Genomic DNA, 16034 nt, shown 5'->3' on the forward strand with positions numbered 1-16034 from the left:
CAATTTTGTAAGAGTATTGCAACTGTTAAGTTTTCTACTATAGGAGACAACTTTAGTTTTTGAAGGGTTCAAAATTAGAAAATTTTTGGTTCACCAACGATGTAATGACACGATATCAGCCTGAAGACAATTACAGTCCTGAACATTACGCACTTCTTCTAAAGATTCTCTTATCATCGGCATACCACAAAAAAGAATTTTGAATGGCAGAAGCAACATTGTTAATGAAAATAGAAAAAAGAAGGGGACCCAGAACGGAGCACTGGCGTACACCAATGGCTGCTTTGTACCTAAATGATGTTTGACCGCTCCTGGAGATAGCAACGTATAAGACCCACCGAAGAAGCGTGGATATCTAACAGGATGAGTTTGGCAAGCAATAACGAGTGGTTGACAACATCAAAGGCCTTGCTCATGTCACAGTAGACAGCATCAAGCTGGCTTCTACCAACGATTGCTGGGACAGCCTGCTCCATGAAGCACGCGAGGTTTGTGGAAGTTGAACGACCACGCATAAAGCCATGTTGATTAGGATATAGGACGTGTTTAAGTGAGAAAGACAACACCGTATGAAGAGATAACTGGAATATTTTAGATGCAGAACAAAGAAGCGAGACTGGCCTATAGTTTCTGGCGTCAGTTTTTGGGCCTAACTTGAGAACAGGGAACACACAAGAGATTTTCCATGAGCGAGGGAACGTGCCAGACCGGAGACAGTTATTAAATATTGAAGTGAACACAGGAACGAATAATAATAATAATAATAATAATAATAATAATAATAATAATAATAAATAATATAACAATCAATCAAACAATCAACCTTTATTTTCGGTGCCCAGGTACAACCCTAGGGTCTTGGTGCTGGTACACCATACAAAACAAAACAGAAGAAACACTAAAATTAAGACAAGACAACACACAAAAACAATATGTATGACAGAAACAATAAAGTAAAAAAGTAGTTACAGAAATCTTAGAAGGCAAAAAAGGAAAAAAAAAGAAGAAAAGGTCAAAAAATTACGCCCACCTCCCCTCGCGGGAACCCTGGTGTGATGCGACGCTGAAGGGGGTTCCATTATGCGTTCCCGTTGGTTCGATTACTCGAATTGCGTGAGCAATCGGCGGGTAATGAGAGAGAGAGAGAGAGAGAGAGAGAGAGAGAGAGAGAGAGAGAGAGAGAGAGAGAGAGAGAGAGAGAGAGAGAGAGAGAGAGAGGGAGAGAGAGAGAGAGAGAGAGCAATCGTAGCGCGGACGACCGTCGACTGAGAGACCGGCCGGAGCGCGGCACTCCGCTTATATGCGCAGCACGCCCGAAGGAGAGAGAGAGGGCGCTGCACATGCGCACAGCGCGCTTGCGCTGCGCGCAGCGCTGCCAACCGGCGGAGTGAGAGTGCGCTGCGCCACGCGCCCGCAGATGTTGAGCGAGAGTGTTCGCTATCGGAGAAAGGAGAGGGGGTGAGCGGAGGAGAGACGCAGCTGTGCGGACGCGGACGACGACGACGCAGGAAGGACAGGGCCGCCGGCAAGAGATGCTCCTCTCAGCGTCGAACCTAAAACAGAAAAGACAGGCCTAGTGTTGCAAGCCATGATACTCGGCCATGGCGAAACGTTCAAGAGACGTGAAAAATAGGAACTATACAAGGAAATATTGAATGAACATGACATAGAGTATCCGTATAAAACCAAGGTTTTCTAACAAAATGTTAGGAAGTTCTAAAATGAAAAAAAAAAGAAAAAAGCTTCAGCGTTACCAACACTCACACTAAAACGTACAGATATTCAAGATATTCAATAATCAATAATAATAATAATAATATGAATCGTACTTTGCTCCACAACTTCCATTAATTTTAACTTGCATGGCTCCCCTTTGCGGTCCGAATTAGGGAGGTTTTGCGGTATTATCATGCTAGCGTGGTGTTTCGGCACCGAAAAAAAAATGCCGAGCGCTGTCCGCATGAATCCATACACTTCAAAAAGCAAAAAAGAACATGACGCAGTTCCTTCGAACTAGTTAGCAGTCCCCACGTGGCCCTCATTCACGAACCATTAGTGTGAATAATTTGCACCTCATCGCTGCAACAGTTCGACTGCCGGTATTACGAAAATCGGAACGAGGACGGCAAACGAAATGCGAAAGCTCTTGTGTTTCGAGCTGCTTCGTCGGAGGCAGTGCGCTTGAATTATTCCGTTGTCTTTATTTCCCCGCTTCTCGAAAGCCGCTTCCTGCCGACCGTAAATATTCATGCCCTTCTTCAGGCCGCCCTCGAACAGTTATAACCGTGAATTCTTCTCTACCTTTCGTTCCCCTTCCCCTTTTTCTTCCCTACAGAGAAGCAACAGCGTCCCACGTCTTAAGATCCGCACAGCCAGGAGGTCACCGCTTTCCGCGAGGGTGAGTAGTTCTTACTGCGCCATTCCTTGTGTAAACTAATGTGCTGGTATTGTTTTTGTGCGCATTTTTCTTGTGCGCAAGCGTGAACGCGTTGGACCAAAGCCAGCTTTATTGCGAGTTGTTGCAGGGGTGAAGTCGGCCAGGAACCGACCCCCGTCATGTAGTGGTAGTGTGGTGAGCGAGCGGCTTGCACGGGAGTTACCTCCCTTCCGACGACTTAGAGCAAAGATCCAAACTTAGCTTGTTTAATGCGTGACAAGTAGAGAAGAGCGATGATACAAGTAGCACCATACTTACTGGCGTATTTACGACATGACAACTCGAACGGGCAGCAAAGCGTTCTCGACAGAGCCCGGATGCGCACTGCTCGGCGCTTGCGTAGCGTAAGGCTTCTATTCATAACCAACATTCGGGCATTCGAGTTAAAATATAAAACCCGAAAACGAACAACCCTAAGTACTGGCGTTCCTTCCTGTTAGCACCATGATGTTTTCCTTTTTCTTTCCTTTTTTTTTGCGGTAGCGGCTACCACATTAGATGTTATTATTACTTGTATTTATTTTCTTGCCACTCTTGCTGCTGTTATCATGTTCTTTTTCTTTTTTTTCACTGAATTGTTGCTGTATTATATATCTAGTTTTTGTATAACTTCTGTTATTCTTTTATTATCTGCCCTTCTTGCCCCCCTTACCCAATGCCCTGCTGGACCTGTAAGGTACTTTGAATAAATAAATAAATAAACAAATAAATAAATAAATAAAGTACTCTATAATACTAAAGTTTGCTTCCCCGCAAGAAGACTCTGCGTGCAGGGGTGCACCCTTTACAGGCCGCTTGCTCCGTTGTACGTCATTTCAGTGACGGATATGACGTCAGCGAAATATTTTCGTATCCGGGAAAGAAACACTTTCGTGTTAAAAATGGATGTGCGGAGGGACAACACGCAAGGCGTGCATAACATTTTGAATTGCGCCATGTCCAAGCGCAGATGCCTTTTATCAGTCCACTTGAATTGGTCATATATCTAGAGCGTAGTGGTGCCCTACTCCATCTTCTTGTCGTGGAACTTGTTTTGTCAAAGCTCCTCCCCCCGCCAAAAAATACTACATGATAACTGTCCGCTAAGGCGGCTCTATCATTACGCTGACTTTAATTTACGTGTCGTAATTAGTTCACAATATATGAGTTTCCAATTTCAATTATGTGATTTCACGCATTCGTACAGAGAAAACATTGGCATGAAAAGCATCTGGGCCCTCTTAGCAAAGCTGCCCATGCAAACTCTTTCTTCCGCGGCAAACGAGATTGTTTTATTTAGAAAGAAAGACGGAAATGTACGTCACGCGATCAACGCCCGGAAAATCTGTGCTGAGCACTCCAAATTATGGACAGCGCCTCCTTGTTGCGTTATTTTAGTAGGGTCTATGGAGATATCCACCTGGACGAATGCTCCTTGTTGCAGTAGCACATAGGCGCTATTCATTCAAACATTGGACAATGCCTTCTTGTTGCTCCATTGGGTGTGGCCTATGGCGGAACTCATCAAGGTTAAGGACAATGCCTCCTGGTTGCGGTAGCAACTCTTGCGCTACTCATCTGATGCAGTAACTATTTGTTGCGTCCTTATAGTACGGCCTATGGCGGTATTCACTGCGCTAAGATTGAGAAGCACCAAAGGTCGAAAAGACCCTCAACCTTTTGGCGATAAAAACCAGGACCAGTAATCTATGTCCCAGCCTCCACTGTTTTGCATATGTTATCCGTGCCCGTTTCATCTTGGCCCCTAGATCTCTCAGACTCTCTCTACCCGTCAAATTTCGAAATTCACGAAACGCATGCAGCAGTTCGTAAATCGGTGGCTGCAATGCCAAGGATGAAACTGCAGTCTTGTTCGTTCCTCGTCTTTGTGGCTAGAGCTCCAGCATAACTGAAATCGCCGCACTTTTCTTGCAGAACTATGAATCCAGTCGGGACTCGTCTGAATCCGCAAGCAGCAACTCTTCAAGCCGACGGAGGTAAGCGCTGCTACCGGCCGTTCACCTAGCAACGAGACTGCCAGTCATTTTTTACAGCGAAGCTGTTCATGGCTGCTAGTATCACGTGCACTTTTGTCCTGCGTGGGCAAAAACTCGGGTCTCGGATTTGACGCAAAATCGTTTATTCAACGCAAAAGTTTGTACGTCTGATCACTTGGATCTGCATTTAGAGTAGAATAGTCATCAACAAGCCCGATGTTCAAAATCAGTACACTTCTCAGATAAATAAAGGTTTCTCAAAGATTTGCCGCTGTGCGACCCGCGTCAGCCATGTCCACGTCCTCGCCACCCTCTCTTTGTCGGCGTTTAAAGAGATTGCGTGTCTATTTTCATCCGGCTTCTCGGGACGGAAGTCCCGCAGTCGAGACAAGTTGTTGTTTTTCATTTTGAATTCCACGTCTATTCTTCTGTCATGCACTAAGTGCACTGTTCGCCCATCACAGGAACCGGGCGATGAGGTCGGAGTGGGCCAGCACTACCGGTCACCATCGACCGCAGCCTGAGACGAGTCGAAAAGAATTCGAACCGACCGCCCCTACAACGGAAGCGACGACTGTCGGCTATGCTATGGTACGTGCTGGGCGCAGGCAAGCCCTGCTTTGCTACACTCGAATCCCCCCTCCAAACGTTGACGGGCTTAGGCGTACTCTAACATAAACTGGACATTCCTTAGGCGGGTGCACCTCTGGAACAAAATAGTCGTCCCAACGACATTCAACGAGAGTTTCAGAAAAAGCGGCGTTGTTGTTGTCAGGTAAGGAAAATGGCTGTCGTTGTAAAGACAACAAAATGCGCTTGAGTTCGTGTGGGAATTGAATCGATGTGGGTTTTCGTAGTAGGAGCCGAGAGTGCTGCCACCAGTGCGCATCCTCGATTCGCCAGTCCTCGGACTGCCCGCGGACAGTCCGAGGCAGTCAGCGGGCAGTCCGAGGGCAGTCCGAGGGCAGTCTGAGCGCTTGTGTCGTCTTTTATTCCCTTTGTCCCGTGCATCGCGCTGTTTCGTTAAACTAAGGACTGCGTTCGGATCGGAAGTACCATAGGAATACACGGGAAAGTCGAACGCCGGATTCCCTCTTCCATGAGCCCAATAATCATCCGGGACACACATCCACATGACGCACGAATGGCAAACCACGCAGAATTTCTGGCGCCGATATTACAGCAAACCTCTCTATGGCTAGGACCCAGCAGATCGTCTCCGGCAACAGAGCGATGTAGACAAGAATCGCACGCGAGCGTAGCGCCACGTTGCGACGCCCACTCAAATTCCCGGGATCGCGAAACCAACGTTAGTGGAATAAGCTGGTAACGTTGCATAAAACTCTGCGCCACGCCTTGAGCGTATGAAAAGAATAATAAAAAATAAAAAAGTGTCCTCAGGCCTGCGTATAAGACGGCTTATATTTCCCCTTAAAAAATGTCTTGTCGGCAATGCATATGTGTTTAAAGGTTAAGCCGGCATTAGGGGATCGTTGTAAGCTTTGGTCTTCATAAGATGGCTTTCCCACATTGAGTGTTGCACAGCGAAGCACGTTCATATTCGGATGGAGTATCGTCCCAAAAAGTGGCTCTAACACCTGTTTTATTGAAGGTACCCCGAAACAAATTCTATGTTGACAATTAGCCGCTAAGGCGACTCCAACATTACGCCGAGATTTATTTACTTTTCAAACTTACATAGTTCGCAGCGAAGTTGTAAATATTGTTGAATTCTCGTCTGCTATCAATACGTGCTATCTATGGAAGGGAAACGGATAGCCCCATGTTTGTCCGCTGAAATAAAACTCCACTTCGTCAAAGTTTCAATCAGGTAACTAACCAGGAAGCATGCTCAAAGGCAAATTACAAACAAGCGTGCTTTGCTTCGGGCTCCACTTGGACTTCGACCCGGTCAAAGTATATTGACGCAAACGTTGAGGCTCGGCACCGCAGCTTTACTGGTCGTCGTCCTTCTTCGCAGAGTGGAAGGGCACCGAAATTTTTCTGGTTGCTTTTTTGGAGCACTGTTTAGCTCATCAGCATGTAACGTTGCTTAAAACAAGTCGGTCGTACCAGCGAGTAGCACAAAACTTATACAAGAAGACGAGTTTTTTAACCACTAATACTGGTGGTACGGTTCGCACATGTGAACAAACGTTTAGTGCGAAGGAAACATTAGACAGATTTAGAGGAGAACATACACGTACATAACCACGGGAAACAGTTTTCTTTTATATTTAATATGCGCGTTGAACTGGCTGCTCCAGTAACGAATTCAAACAACCGAATCTAGGTTAAATAACCTGTGGCGAAGAGAGACGATGTAAGGGAACAACTTAAAACTTCGCACACAAAAATTAAAGCCGTTCCACTCAATGTGAAAGTTGACGTAAGTACAGAGCAGTGATTCGCCATGCTGCCACCCAAGGCATTTCAAATTCCCCGCCTTCGCAGTGCTCGCGCACTCCCTGCCTGAAACTGCGCCAGCGGGAGTTCTCTTCTTTTTGCCCTTGCTTTAATTTCGTATGCTGGCGCTGTTGTGCGTCATTTCGAACGCGTAATTTTTTTTTTCTTGCGCTTCTGGAGCCTTTCTGCGCCATTTCGAACGCGCCATTTTTTTTTTCTTGAGCGGCCGTTTTTTTCGCTTGCTATCGTAAAAACCAACCCAGCGAGCGTTCCTATAACTATATGAACGCAGGCGCTGCCGGCACAGATTTTGCGTGAAATGTACCAGCAGTTCTCTTTGCGCTAAATAACGGGGAGATATATGACAAGCGTCAGCAGCTCACGAGGTGTGAACGGTTATGACTATATAAACCGCGTGGTTTTCGAAGCCTCAGCGTGACACCCCGACCCCGGTACATCAGGCTCTACTTGGGTCCGTTATCTCGCTGCGCCGCCTGATTCCGGCAGTCACATCGGCCGTTAGCGAGCTAAGACGACAAGGCGAGCTCATAAAGTACTCTCCACTTAAAAACGTGTCGCGCACTTTTGGCAAAAGCGCAACAAAGTATCTAAGAGTCACGATCGTTTCAGCTTCCCCGTTCGACTGCTTTTCCCCGCGTCATCGCTCGCTTGGTCCATGGCTGCACGGGCGGGAGTTGAGGATTACTGGACTGTTGCGTACCTAAATATGTTCTTTGTATCCCCCGAGCAAACCTGGGAGGGATCTTTTCTTATTCTTGTGAATGTTTTGTTAATTAGGAACATAGAAATCAAGGCACAGGTTTAAGGGCTCCGTGGGAAGGGTGACACCGCCGTTCCAGAGAGTACGAGAGTTTGGGATGCAGCCTATGTACAGTGCCTTAGGGCGCCGTTATTCCCTGCGTGGGGATATATACAGGGATATGTATATAGGAACATGTAAGGGCACAAGCGGGTGAGCAAGGTTGGTTACCAGATTTTTTTTAATGCTCACTGTGCAGCTATACTGAGGGGACAGTTGGCAGCTACTGGACAGAAGCGTCGCCATGCATCTCCTAGTGCTCCATTCCCCGAGTAACAAGAACACACTTTGGACGCGTTCTATGTACCGACGTATACGCGCTTGCTTGCAAGTTCTTAAGAATGCGCCACCTTCTAACTTTCACCCATTATCGACCAGATATAGGGGAAATCTCCAAGGTGGAGTAAGATTCTTCGATGAAAAGTTTGATATCCACCTAAATGCAGCCATACGGCTACAAAGGAAAGCTATACAGCTTTCTAAGAAACTTCGCAGTTGAAAAAAAATTCGTCCTGGTCCAGGATGAATGTCGCACTTGTAAGACGCGTGCATGTCCTAACAGTGGTTGCCCGCACCCGTGCCACAGGCTGCCCCCTCTCAAGGCGTTCCGATTTCTGCAATAGCACTGTGTAATTCAGCAATGGTTTACCAAACAGTATTTGATTGATTGATTTGTGTCCCGACAGCCTTCGGTGTACTACCTGAGGCGACGGCTACTCCGACACCACTCATCCCAGACGGAAGAAGACCCCTGCACAGAAACCGATTCCACGCAGGGAAGCTGCGGTTCCCCCCTACAGAAACGTGAGTGTTCGTTGCCGTTCCTTCTTTTTTAAAGACGATAGCCTTTCTTGGGCTACTTAAACGCAGAAATTTTGGTACGTCTAAGTCCGGTGTCGGTGTTCATGTATGTCAACATTGTTGAACAATAACAAGACATTACAAATATAAGGTAGAAAATAAATAGATCAGTGATATTTGCCGTGTTCTTTTATTAAAAAATTCATGGATACTTGGTTTTTGCGATAACAATAGAAATACTACCTACATCAACGGAAGAAAACCATCGCTTGCTGTTGCCAGCGCTACCTCCTGGCGGCATTTAAAAAATCAAACGGCAATAGCAACAGAAGCTTCCACTATATGGGATCCGCGCTCTGCTTGGAACGCTCGTGGAGTAGGGAAACGTGGTTCTATAAGCGTTGTAGTAGGGTGCCTCAATTCCCATGTGTCTCCGCCGTACGGCAGCGCTGGCATCCCGACGCCCGACCTGGAGCAGAGGAACACGGTAAATTTAAACTGACTTGAGCAAACCTCTGGCGTGTTGTCTTGGGAGGAACTAGACGGGAAAGGGACAGCATGAAAGGTGAGCGGGAAAGAGAAGGGAGGCCATTATTTGGCAGGGGTGCCTGTCGACTATCGTCTTTCGTCGACAATTGCAACGAAAGGAGCAGACACGCGGTTATTTTTCTACGGAAAAAAGGTCACCTCATTTAGGCGGAAAGTGACTTCATTATAAGCGGTAGTTTCGTTCAGAGTATGATTGGCTTGTTTACAGAGAGGACCCCTCGCCTCCAACGAGCCCATTATCAGCATCATTAGTTTGTTCCATTAAAGCCGTCATAGCAACGGGGCGCGCGGCGGCTCGTCCCTTTCTCAACATGGCTGTCCATGCACTTCAGTGGGCACCATCAAAAACATCCAACGAAGCGGGAAATTTATTACCACCCATTCCTAAAGAAAGTTGAGAGAAGCTCGAAAGTAGAAGTGCGTCCAATCGATCGTCTAACCTTCGAGAACCGAAATTAACAAACTAAGAGCGAGCCCACGAGACGGTTTTTCGCGCACTAAGCAAACGCACCTGCACACGATCTAAATGTACACCGATACGTGGTTTATGAGATAAAGGTACTCCTTCGCCATGATCGGAGGGGGCCTTGTCTTATTTAGAACCGTTCTTTTTCCACGATTTTCCAGTAACCGTTTTGACCCAATGACAGCCAAGTTTCACGCACACGCCGGGTGTCCAGTGATCTTATTAGAACTGATCGGTCGACCAACCGGTTCATGGGGAAATGCATTTGTTTTTAAAAACGATAGTCTTTCTACTTAAACGCAGAAATTTTGGTCTGTCTGTATGTCTGTTTGTCTGTCTGTAACGCGATTCATCCACCCGGCCAAAGTGAAACAGACGCTGCGCAATAGTCTTATATTACCCACAGGCAACTCTAAACGTCCAAGTCCGGTGGCAATGTTCATATATGTCAACATTGTTGAACAACAACAACACATTACGCAAATGTAAGGCAGAAAATCAATACACAAGTGATATTTGCAGTGTTCCTTTATTTAAAATTCGTAGATGCTTGATTTTTGTGACAGCAAATTAAATACTCCATCCACCGCATTCACTCTGTCGCCTGCTGTCGCCCGCGCCACAAAAGCTCCTGGCGGAATTTTAAGAAATGAAAAGGTAACAGTTACGAAAGGTTCCACTAGATTGGTTCCACGTTCCGCTTGGAAGGCACGTGAGAAATGGCAACGTGGCTGTATAAACGTTACATTAGAGTGCCCCGATTCACGCGCTTTCCGCTGTACGGCAGCGCTGTTATCGCGGTACCCAGTCTAGATCAGGGAACGCGGCAAATTTAAATTGACTTGAGTAAACCTCTATAGTGTTTACCTTGAGAGGAGCGCGACGGAAGAAGAACAGCATGAGAGGTGAGCGGGAAGGCGAAGGGAGGCATTTACTTGGCAAATGTCGATAAAAGACTATCGTCTTTTGTCGACATTTGCAACGCGGCCAATTTTTTTCTTTCGGTTCCCCCACGATCACTCATCATCATCGCCAGAGGAAGTTGGCTTCCTGCAGGGAGCATTAGCGTGCGACGGCTTCAGGGCGGATACTGAATCTTCGCTTCAATAAACCCCAGGAAAAAGCCTACTAACATGCTTCGCTCTCCCCTCCTGCAAATTCTCACGTGAACACGTAGTGAATACGGCTTCAAGGCCACGACCGGAAACGTGGACAGACGGCTGCCGATCACGTGCCCACCGCCACTCCAGGACTCACCACAACACGAGCTGAAGAGAGAGAGAGAGAGAGAGAGAGAGAGAGAGAGAGAGAGAGAGAGAGAGAGAGAGATGCATTTTGAAGGCTCAAGTCCAAGTCTTATAAGGCCTCCTCGGACTGGAAAGATGAAGCGGCAGTGTCTCGTTGGTGGTCTTCACGTAAGGCATGATGGTGCACTGCTAGCGTGTCATAGACATGGGCGGCGAGGACCAGAAGATGGCGGCCATGACGTCTTTGGCAATGGGCAGGCCCCCAGAAGGTGCTATTTATATGGATAGCACGATAACACCGGTAGGATATAGTTTCGCGTACCACACGTTAAAGCACACATTATCCACATCCCATGGGTGTCGTGTGCAGGACGGACGCTTCCCCAGTAATTACCAGCTAATAATCGCGCGGCCTTTCCGCGTCATTTTGTGCCCGAACATTCTCTTAGTTTGTCCGAATCCCCCCTTTCCCGCCCAATTTGAACCAAAATTTATCTCCCGAATTTGTAGCCAAATCTATAACTCGGTTTCCTTATGCATAACTGTTAACTATTATTCGCTAAAACTTTTCATTAGTGTCAGTAATGCCTAGCTCTTTATAAAGAAGCTCCCATGCATTCTGTACAGCTTGTCAACTACCGAAGCTGTAACGGGCGGCGTTGTTTGGCTCTGTCACGTTGATGCCACTCCGATCACAGCACCCCTGCCTGCTGTTGTCGATTGAGGTGCGATTCACGCAGTAGCTCGCTGCGTGCACGCCCTGCCGTGAGAGAGGCTCTATACCGCTCCCTCCGTTGCGCCGTTCGCATTTGCTAGCGTCGGTATGTGCGGCGTCATCTCCAAACCCAGCAAATCGCTCTGCCCTTGTTTCGAACTCCTCTGGAACCTGCTTCTGCGCATGCGCCTGCGGGTGTGCCAGAAGGACGTTTCTGCGCACACGGGCCCTTGGATTTTCCTCTCGCGTAACCACACAAAGCTTCGCTGTGGAACGCATCGTCGCTCCACCTCAGCAAACGTGCTAAATATATGAGGTTCCAGAGAACATATTACATTGTCCTTCGGGACCCCTGCAGCGGTTGGTTGACTGTGCGCTCGCTGAGCTCGCCCTTCGACAGCGAATCTTCCACATCTCCCCATTGGGCACGCCCTCTGTGGAGAAGGAAGGCCACTACAGGGTAGTCACTGGTGCCGCATCGCACGGCGTGACCCCAGCGGGGGCGGACAGGGGGATGCCCCGGCCTGCTGAAGAGACTATCTGGCCCTTCTGCGAGGTGTGCGGGGAGTCTTGGGGAAGTGCACGTACCATCTCAACCGCCTCGGCTCCGTAGAGTTCCGGCGGCCAAGCACCTCCCCACCTTGGTGCAAGAAGAGCTGGCGGGCCCCCTCAACGTCCTCAGGACGGCGGTGCAGCCCCACACCATCCACTGAACGGGTCGCAAGGGCGGCAGCTGATGCTGGTCGCGAGGGTGAGGACTCGCCCTCAGCGGCCCCGATGACGCTGCCCCCCCTTGTGGCGCCGTCCAGATTCCGGGTGGCTTTGCTGCCTGGATGGGCTGCACTGGTGGGCACGCCAGTTTCGCGGTACGTCTGGTTTGTCGACCAGTCTACAGCCGGTGCAGCCGGTTGCCAAATCGGCACGGTATGTGCGACGACAAACCGCGGATGCACCGAGGCTCCCCGTTGGGCCAGGCTTCTCCCTAGTTGGGCCATGCTGCTGCCGGCACCAGAAGCTTGGTCAGAGCTTCTGTGCTCTGCTAAGCGCTGTCGGAGCCCCGGTCAACCTCCGGCGGATGGGCTCTCTGGCTGATTATCGGGCAGAGGGCTCTGGGACCCCCATACTGAAGCTGTTACCTACCCGTGGCGAAAGGTTGAAAGGCGGAGGGTGAGAAGCCGTGAACGGTGGCTGTCGGAGCCCCGGTCAAGCTCCGGCGGATGGGTTCCCTGTCTGATTATCAGACAGGGGGCTCCGGGACCTTGCTGAGGATTGAGGGTAACCCTCAGTGGACCTTCTACACCCACCCTCATTTTTTTGCCATTGTATATCGAAACGACACGGCCTCAAAAAGCGCCCGCACCGAGCTATATCAACCCCTGATGTAGTTTTCTAAAACCCTTACTACTTTCTCCGCTCTCGCTTATCCGATCAGCCGATAAAGACAGCCCTGTCACTAGTGCATATCTCTTCACAGTTTAAAAGCGTACGGGGACATATAAAATGACGCTACTGACAAACAACAGTCCGCCTGCATTACTAATCTAACATGCCTGAGTGACGATGTAACCACCATCACACCTTACTAACCGTGTACAGCTGTCAAGGGTTCAATATCAGAGACCGAACTCCTGAATGAAGTTAAATCTGAATCTGGTCTTGCGATCATCATCATTAACTTTTCTGAGAGAGAAAAGACAAATAGTTGTACACTGCATAGTGGTGTTTGACACCTCATTTCAAGTCTCAACTGGATCTTGCCACGACTCGAACCAGGTTCATCAGTACTTTGAGGCGGCACGAGCTGTCTCCCACTGCTGTTGCTTCTCCTGTCGTGTTGTACTGGCTGCCCACACATTCCCACGTATACGTGGTATAATGTCGGTTTACCACCGGCGTTGGGGCCAGCGTCTTGATATTGTTGTGGACATAATCACCCGCACATATATGTAGATTCGGATAGGCATTCGTTTGAATTTTCCATCATGACATGGATTCTTTCTTGCGAAGTTCTTGTAAGGGGGCACGTATTGGCGTCTTCCATCTCCAAGCTCCTCGCGCCTGTATTGACGAATAAATGGAGCTGAGCAGAACGTGGTGATCTCCGCTCGGTTCGTGAATTCACGAGCGATCTGATCCGGTTCTTCGTTCGCCAGTAGTCCTTCATGTCCCGAGACCCAGGTTAGTTTATGTCTTCGGACGGAGTTATTACGAACGCTTGCCACGATGTTAGCCGCCGTCCTTGGTATTCTTCCGATGGTGTATCCCTGGCATGAACGTTTATCGTCCGTAATAATGAGGAGTTCTTTGTTTTCCACTTCTCCTGGGCCTACAGTCGTTGCGATTGCCGTTACTTTTGCTGCAGTGGGTCTTCTGTTTCTGATGAACGAATTAAGGAATAAATGAGCGTATTGTTTGAGATTTTGGAAGAAATGTCTACCGGAAGGCGCAATTTGTCAAACCCAGGGAGTACACCGAAACACCTGCTGGTGTGTACGGGGAAAGATGAGGTCACACGGATAGATAGAGGGGGCAAGAAGGGAGCCTGGGCTACAGAATAACAATAATAATAAAATAAAATAAAACAGACACACACAAACACAGACTCGAGGAGCGTAAAAATCCCGCCATCTCCACGAAGTGAATGATGATGAGAGGGGCGAAGCTAAAATGCTTATCGGCAAAACCGTGAAACATTCGCCCGCACATCATATAAAGACTCGACACGTCAAGCTTTCCACCGCTCCGTTGACAAGCCCGTCGACGACGTCGATGTTTGTGGTGACTATGCAGGGCTTGTTTGGGACGATGGGAATCTCCATGGGTAAGTTGGCGAATTCGGTGTGTGACATTTTAGCCACCTTGGCCCTCGCCTTCTGCAGAGCGTCTTGTGTCGCGTACCCCCGGTACGCGTCTTGATGATGATGATGATGATGTCCTCAAATTTTTTCGGCACGTACCCACAAGGGGGGATTGGCCAGGGCTAAACCGGTTAACTACGTGGGGACTTCAAAATGCTTATTTCCGGAAAGAGGCTGTAAAAGGAAACTTAGTTGTGAATGAAACCCGAATTACCCATTAATCAGCACCGTTTAGCAATTCAAACGACCTGAGGCAGAAAAAAAATTTTGAATGCAATTATATATATCCCTTTTTGCAAACCCCAGGTTTGATGCGCCAATAGATAGTATAAGTGTTACCGATAAGGTCAACCCCATCCGCTCAATCGGGTCCTTCAAAAACAGTTGTCGAGCTGTTGAGAAGCGGCGACAGTAGAGAAAAAAATGTTCCATTGTTTCGGGGACCTGGCACCGCACACATAGTTCTGTAGGTGAAAGTTCTGATCTGAACAGATAGAAATTAAGCCCTGGAACCCTGCAGCGCAGCTCGGTGAAGGTCACCTCGCATTGCCCAGAGCCACAAAAATGAACATTCCACCCGAACTTTAAATGTTGGAACTCTTCAAATGATAAAAGTGAATCGGAACGGGTGGCGTCTAAATGCCAATATCGTCTTAATCTCGCCGATGCAAATAGAGCCAGATTAGGAATTCCGAATTGAATGGGAGCTGTGGCAGCGAGATTTGCTAAATGGTCCGCTTGCTCGTTGCCCCTGATGTCCCTATGGCCAGGTACCCAAGACAAGCGTACCTCCTTCACGTGCCTGGGAACAAAAAATAATAGTGTGCGGTACAATGGAGAGTTCGAAGAGGAAGTTAATGCCGATATAACTGCCACCGAATGAGATAATATGATGATTTTTGATACATGCTGCGGTACTTTGCATAGGGCGAGAGCTATTGCTAAAAATTCGGCCATAAAAATGGGTGTGTAATCCGGGATTCGCAGCGAATAACTCCAATCTAAAGATTGTGAAAAAATACCAATTCCAGCTTGAGATGCATCAGTATAAATCACAGAAGAAGCAGGATACATGGATAAATATTCATTTAAAATAGCGGCTCATAGCGAGCATGGCAGAAGTTTTGCAGCGGAAGGGAAGGGGTTTTGAAAGTAAAACTCAGTTTCTCGCTCGATTGTGGATACCGGAATAACCTCATATAACTTAACAGAAAAACAATCCAGGCATGATTGAACGAATAGCGCTTGGGGGGAGATACGTTTAGGCCACGGAGATGTAAAAAATATACTCGGATCACAAATAAATCCAGGCTTGGCAGCCCCAGAGGGGGCTTCGTACATGCGGAAGTAAGTTTGCACCGTCAGCAAGAGAAAACGTCTTGAGCTCGCAGGCGACGAACGACAAGCTCTTCTTCTTCCTCTCCTCCTTGTTGGGTAGCAACGAACGCGTTGAACAATATGACCTCTTCGGCCAATCTTTGGTTGGCCAATCCCTAGGGGGATATCCTACCACAATCATCAATCATGTGCCGTGTACAATGTGCCGTGTACGGCCGGGACAGGGCCCGAGCAAGAGGAGCTTCGCCCCTAAAAAAAGAAAGCCTCTGGAGCTCCAACGACCTCCTCCCAGAGTCATTACCCATACTGTGACGCCTGTAATAAGTTTGTGGTTTAAGCCGATTATGACTGCCACTTAGTCTTCCCAGTTCATGCACATCGTGGAGGAGAGAGCGACCGTAAGCATTTGTTTCTGAAAATT

At 48.1% G+C, this 16034-nt stretch overlaps 1 protein-coding gene across 1 annotated transcript in view; it reads left to right on the plus strand.

The window, feature by feature from the left end:
• Nucleotides 1–16034, plus strand: part of LOC144139657 (uncharacterized) — a 164973-nt gene that overhangs the window by 114646 nt on the left and 34293 nt on the right. The window contains exons 3-6 of the mRNA XM_077671950.1: nt 2336–2398; nt 4352–4413; nt 4878–5004; nt 8326–8443. Coding sequence (XP_077528076.1) covers nt 2336–2398; nt 4352–4413; nt 4878–5004; nt 8326–8443 — 370 coding nt within the window. The remainder of the gene's footprint in view (nt 1–2335; nt 2399–4351; nt 4414–4877; nt 5005–8325; nt 8444–16034) is intronic.

The sequence above is a fragment of the Haemaphysalis longicornis genome, unplaced genomic scaffold, assembly GCF_048455015.1.
Source record: "Haemaphysalis longicornis isolate Haplotype H1 unplaced genomic scaffold, Haemaphysalis longicornis Haplotype H1 scaffold_5, whole genome shotgun sequence".
Classification (NCBI taxonomy): Eukaryota; Metazoa; Arthropoda; class Arachnida; order Ixodida; family Ixodidae; genus Haemaphysalis; species Haemaphysalis longicornis.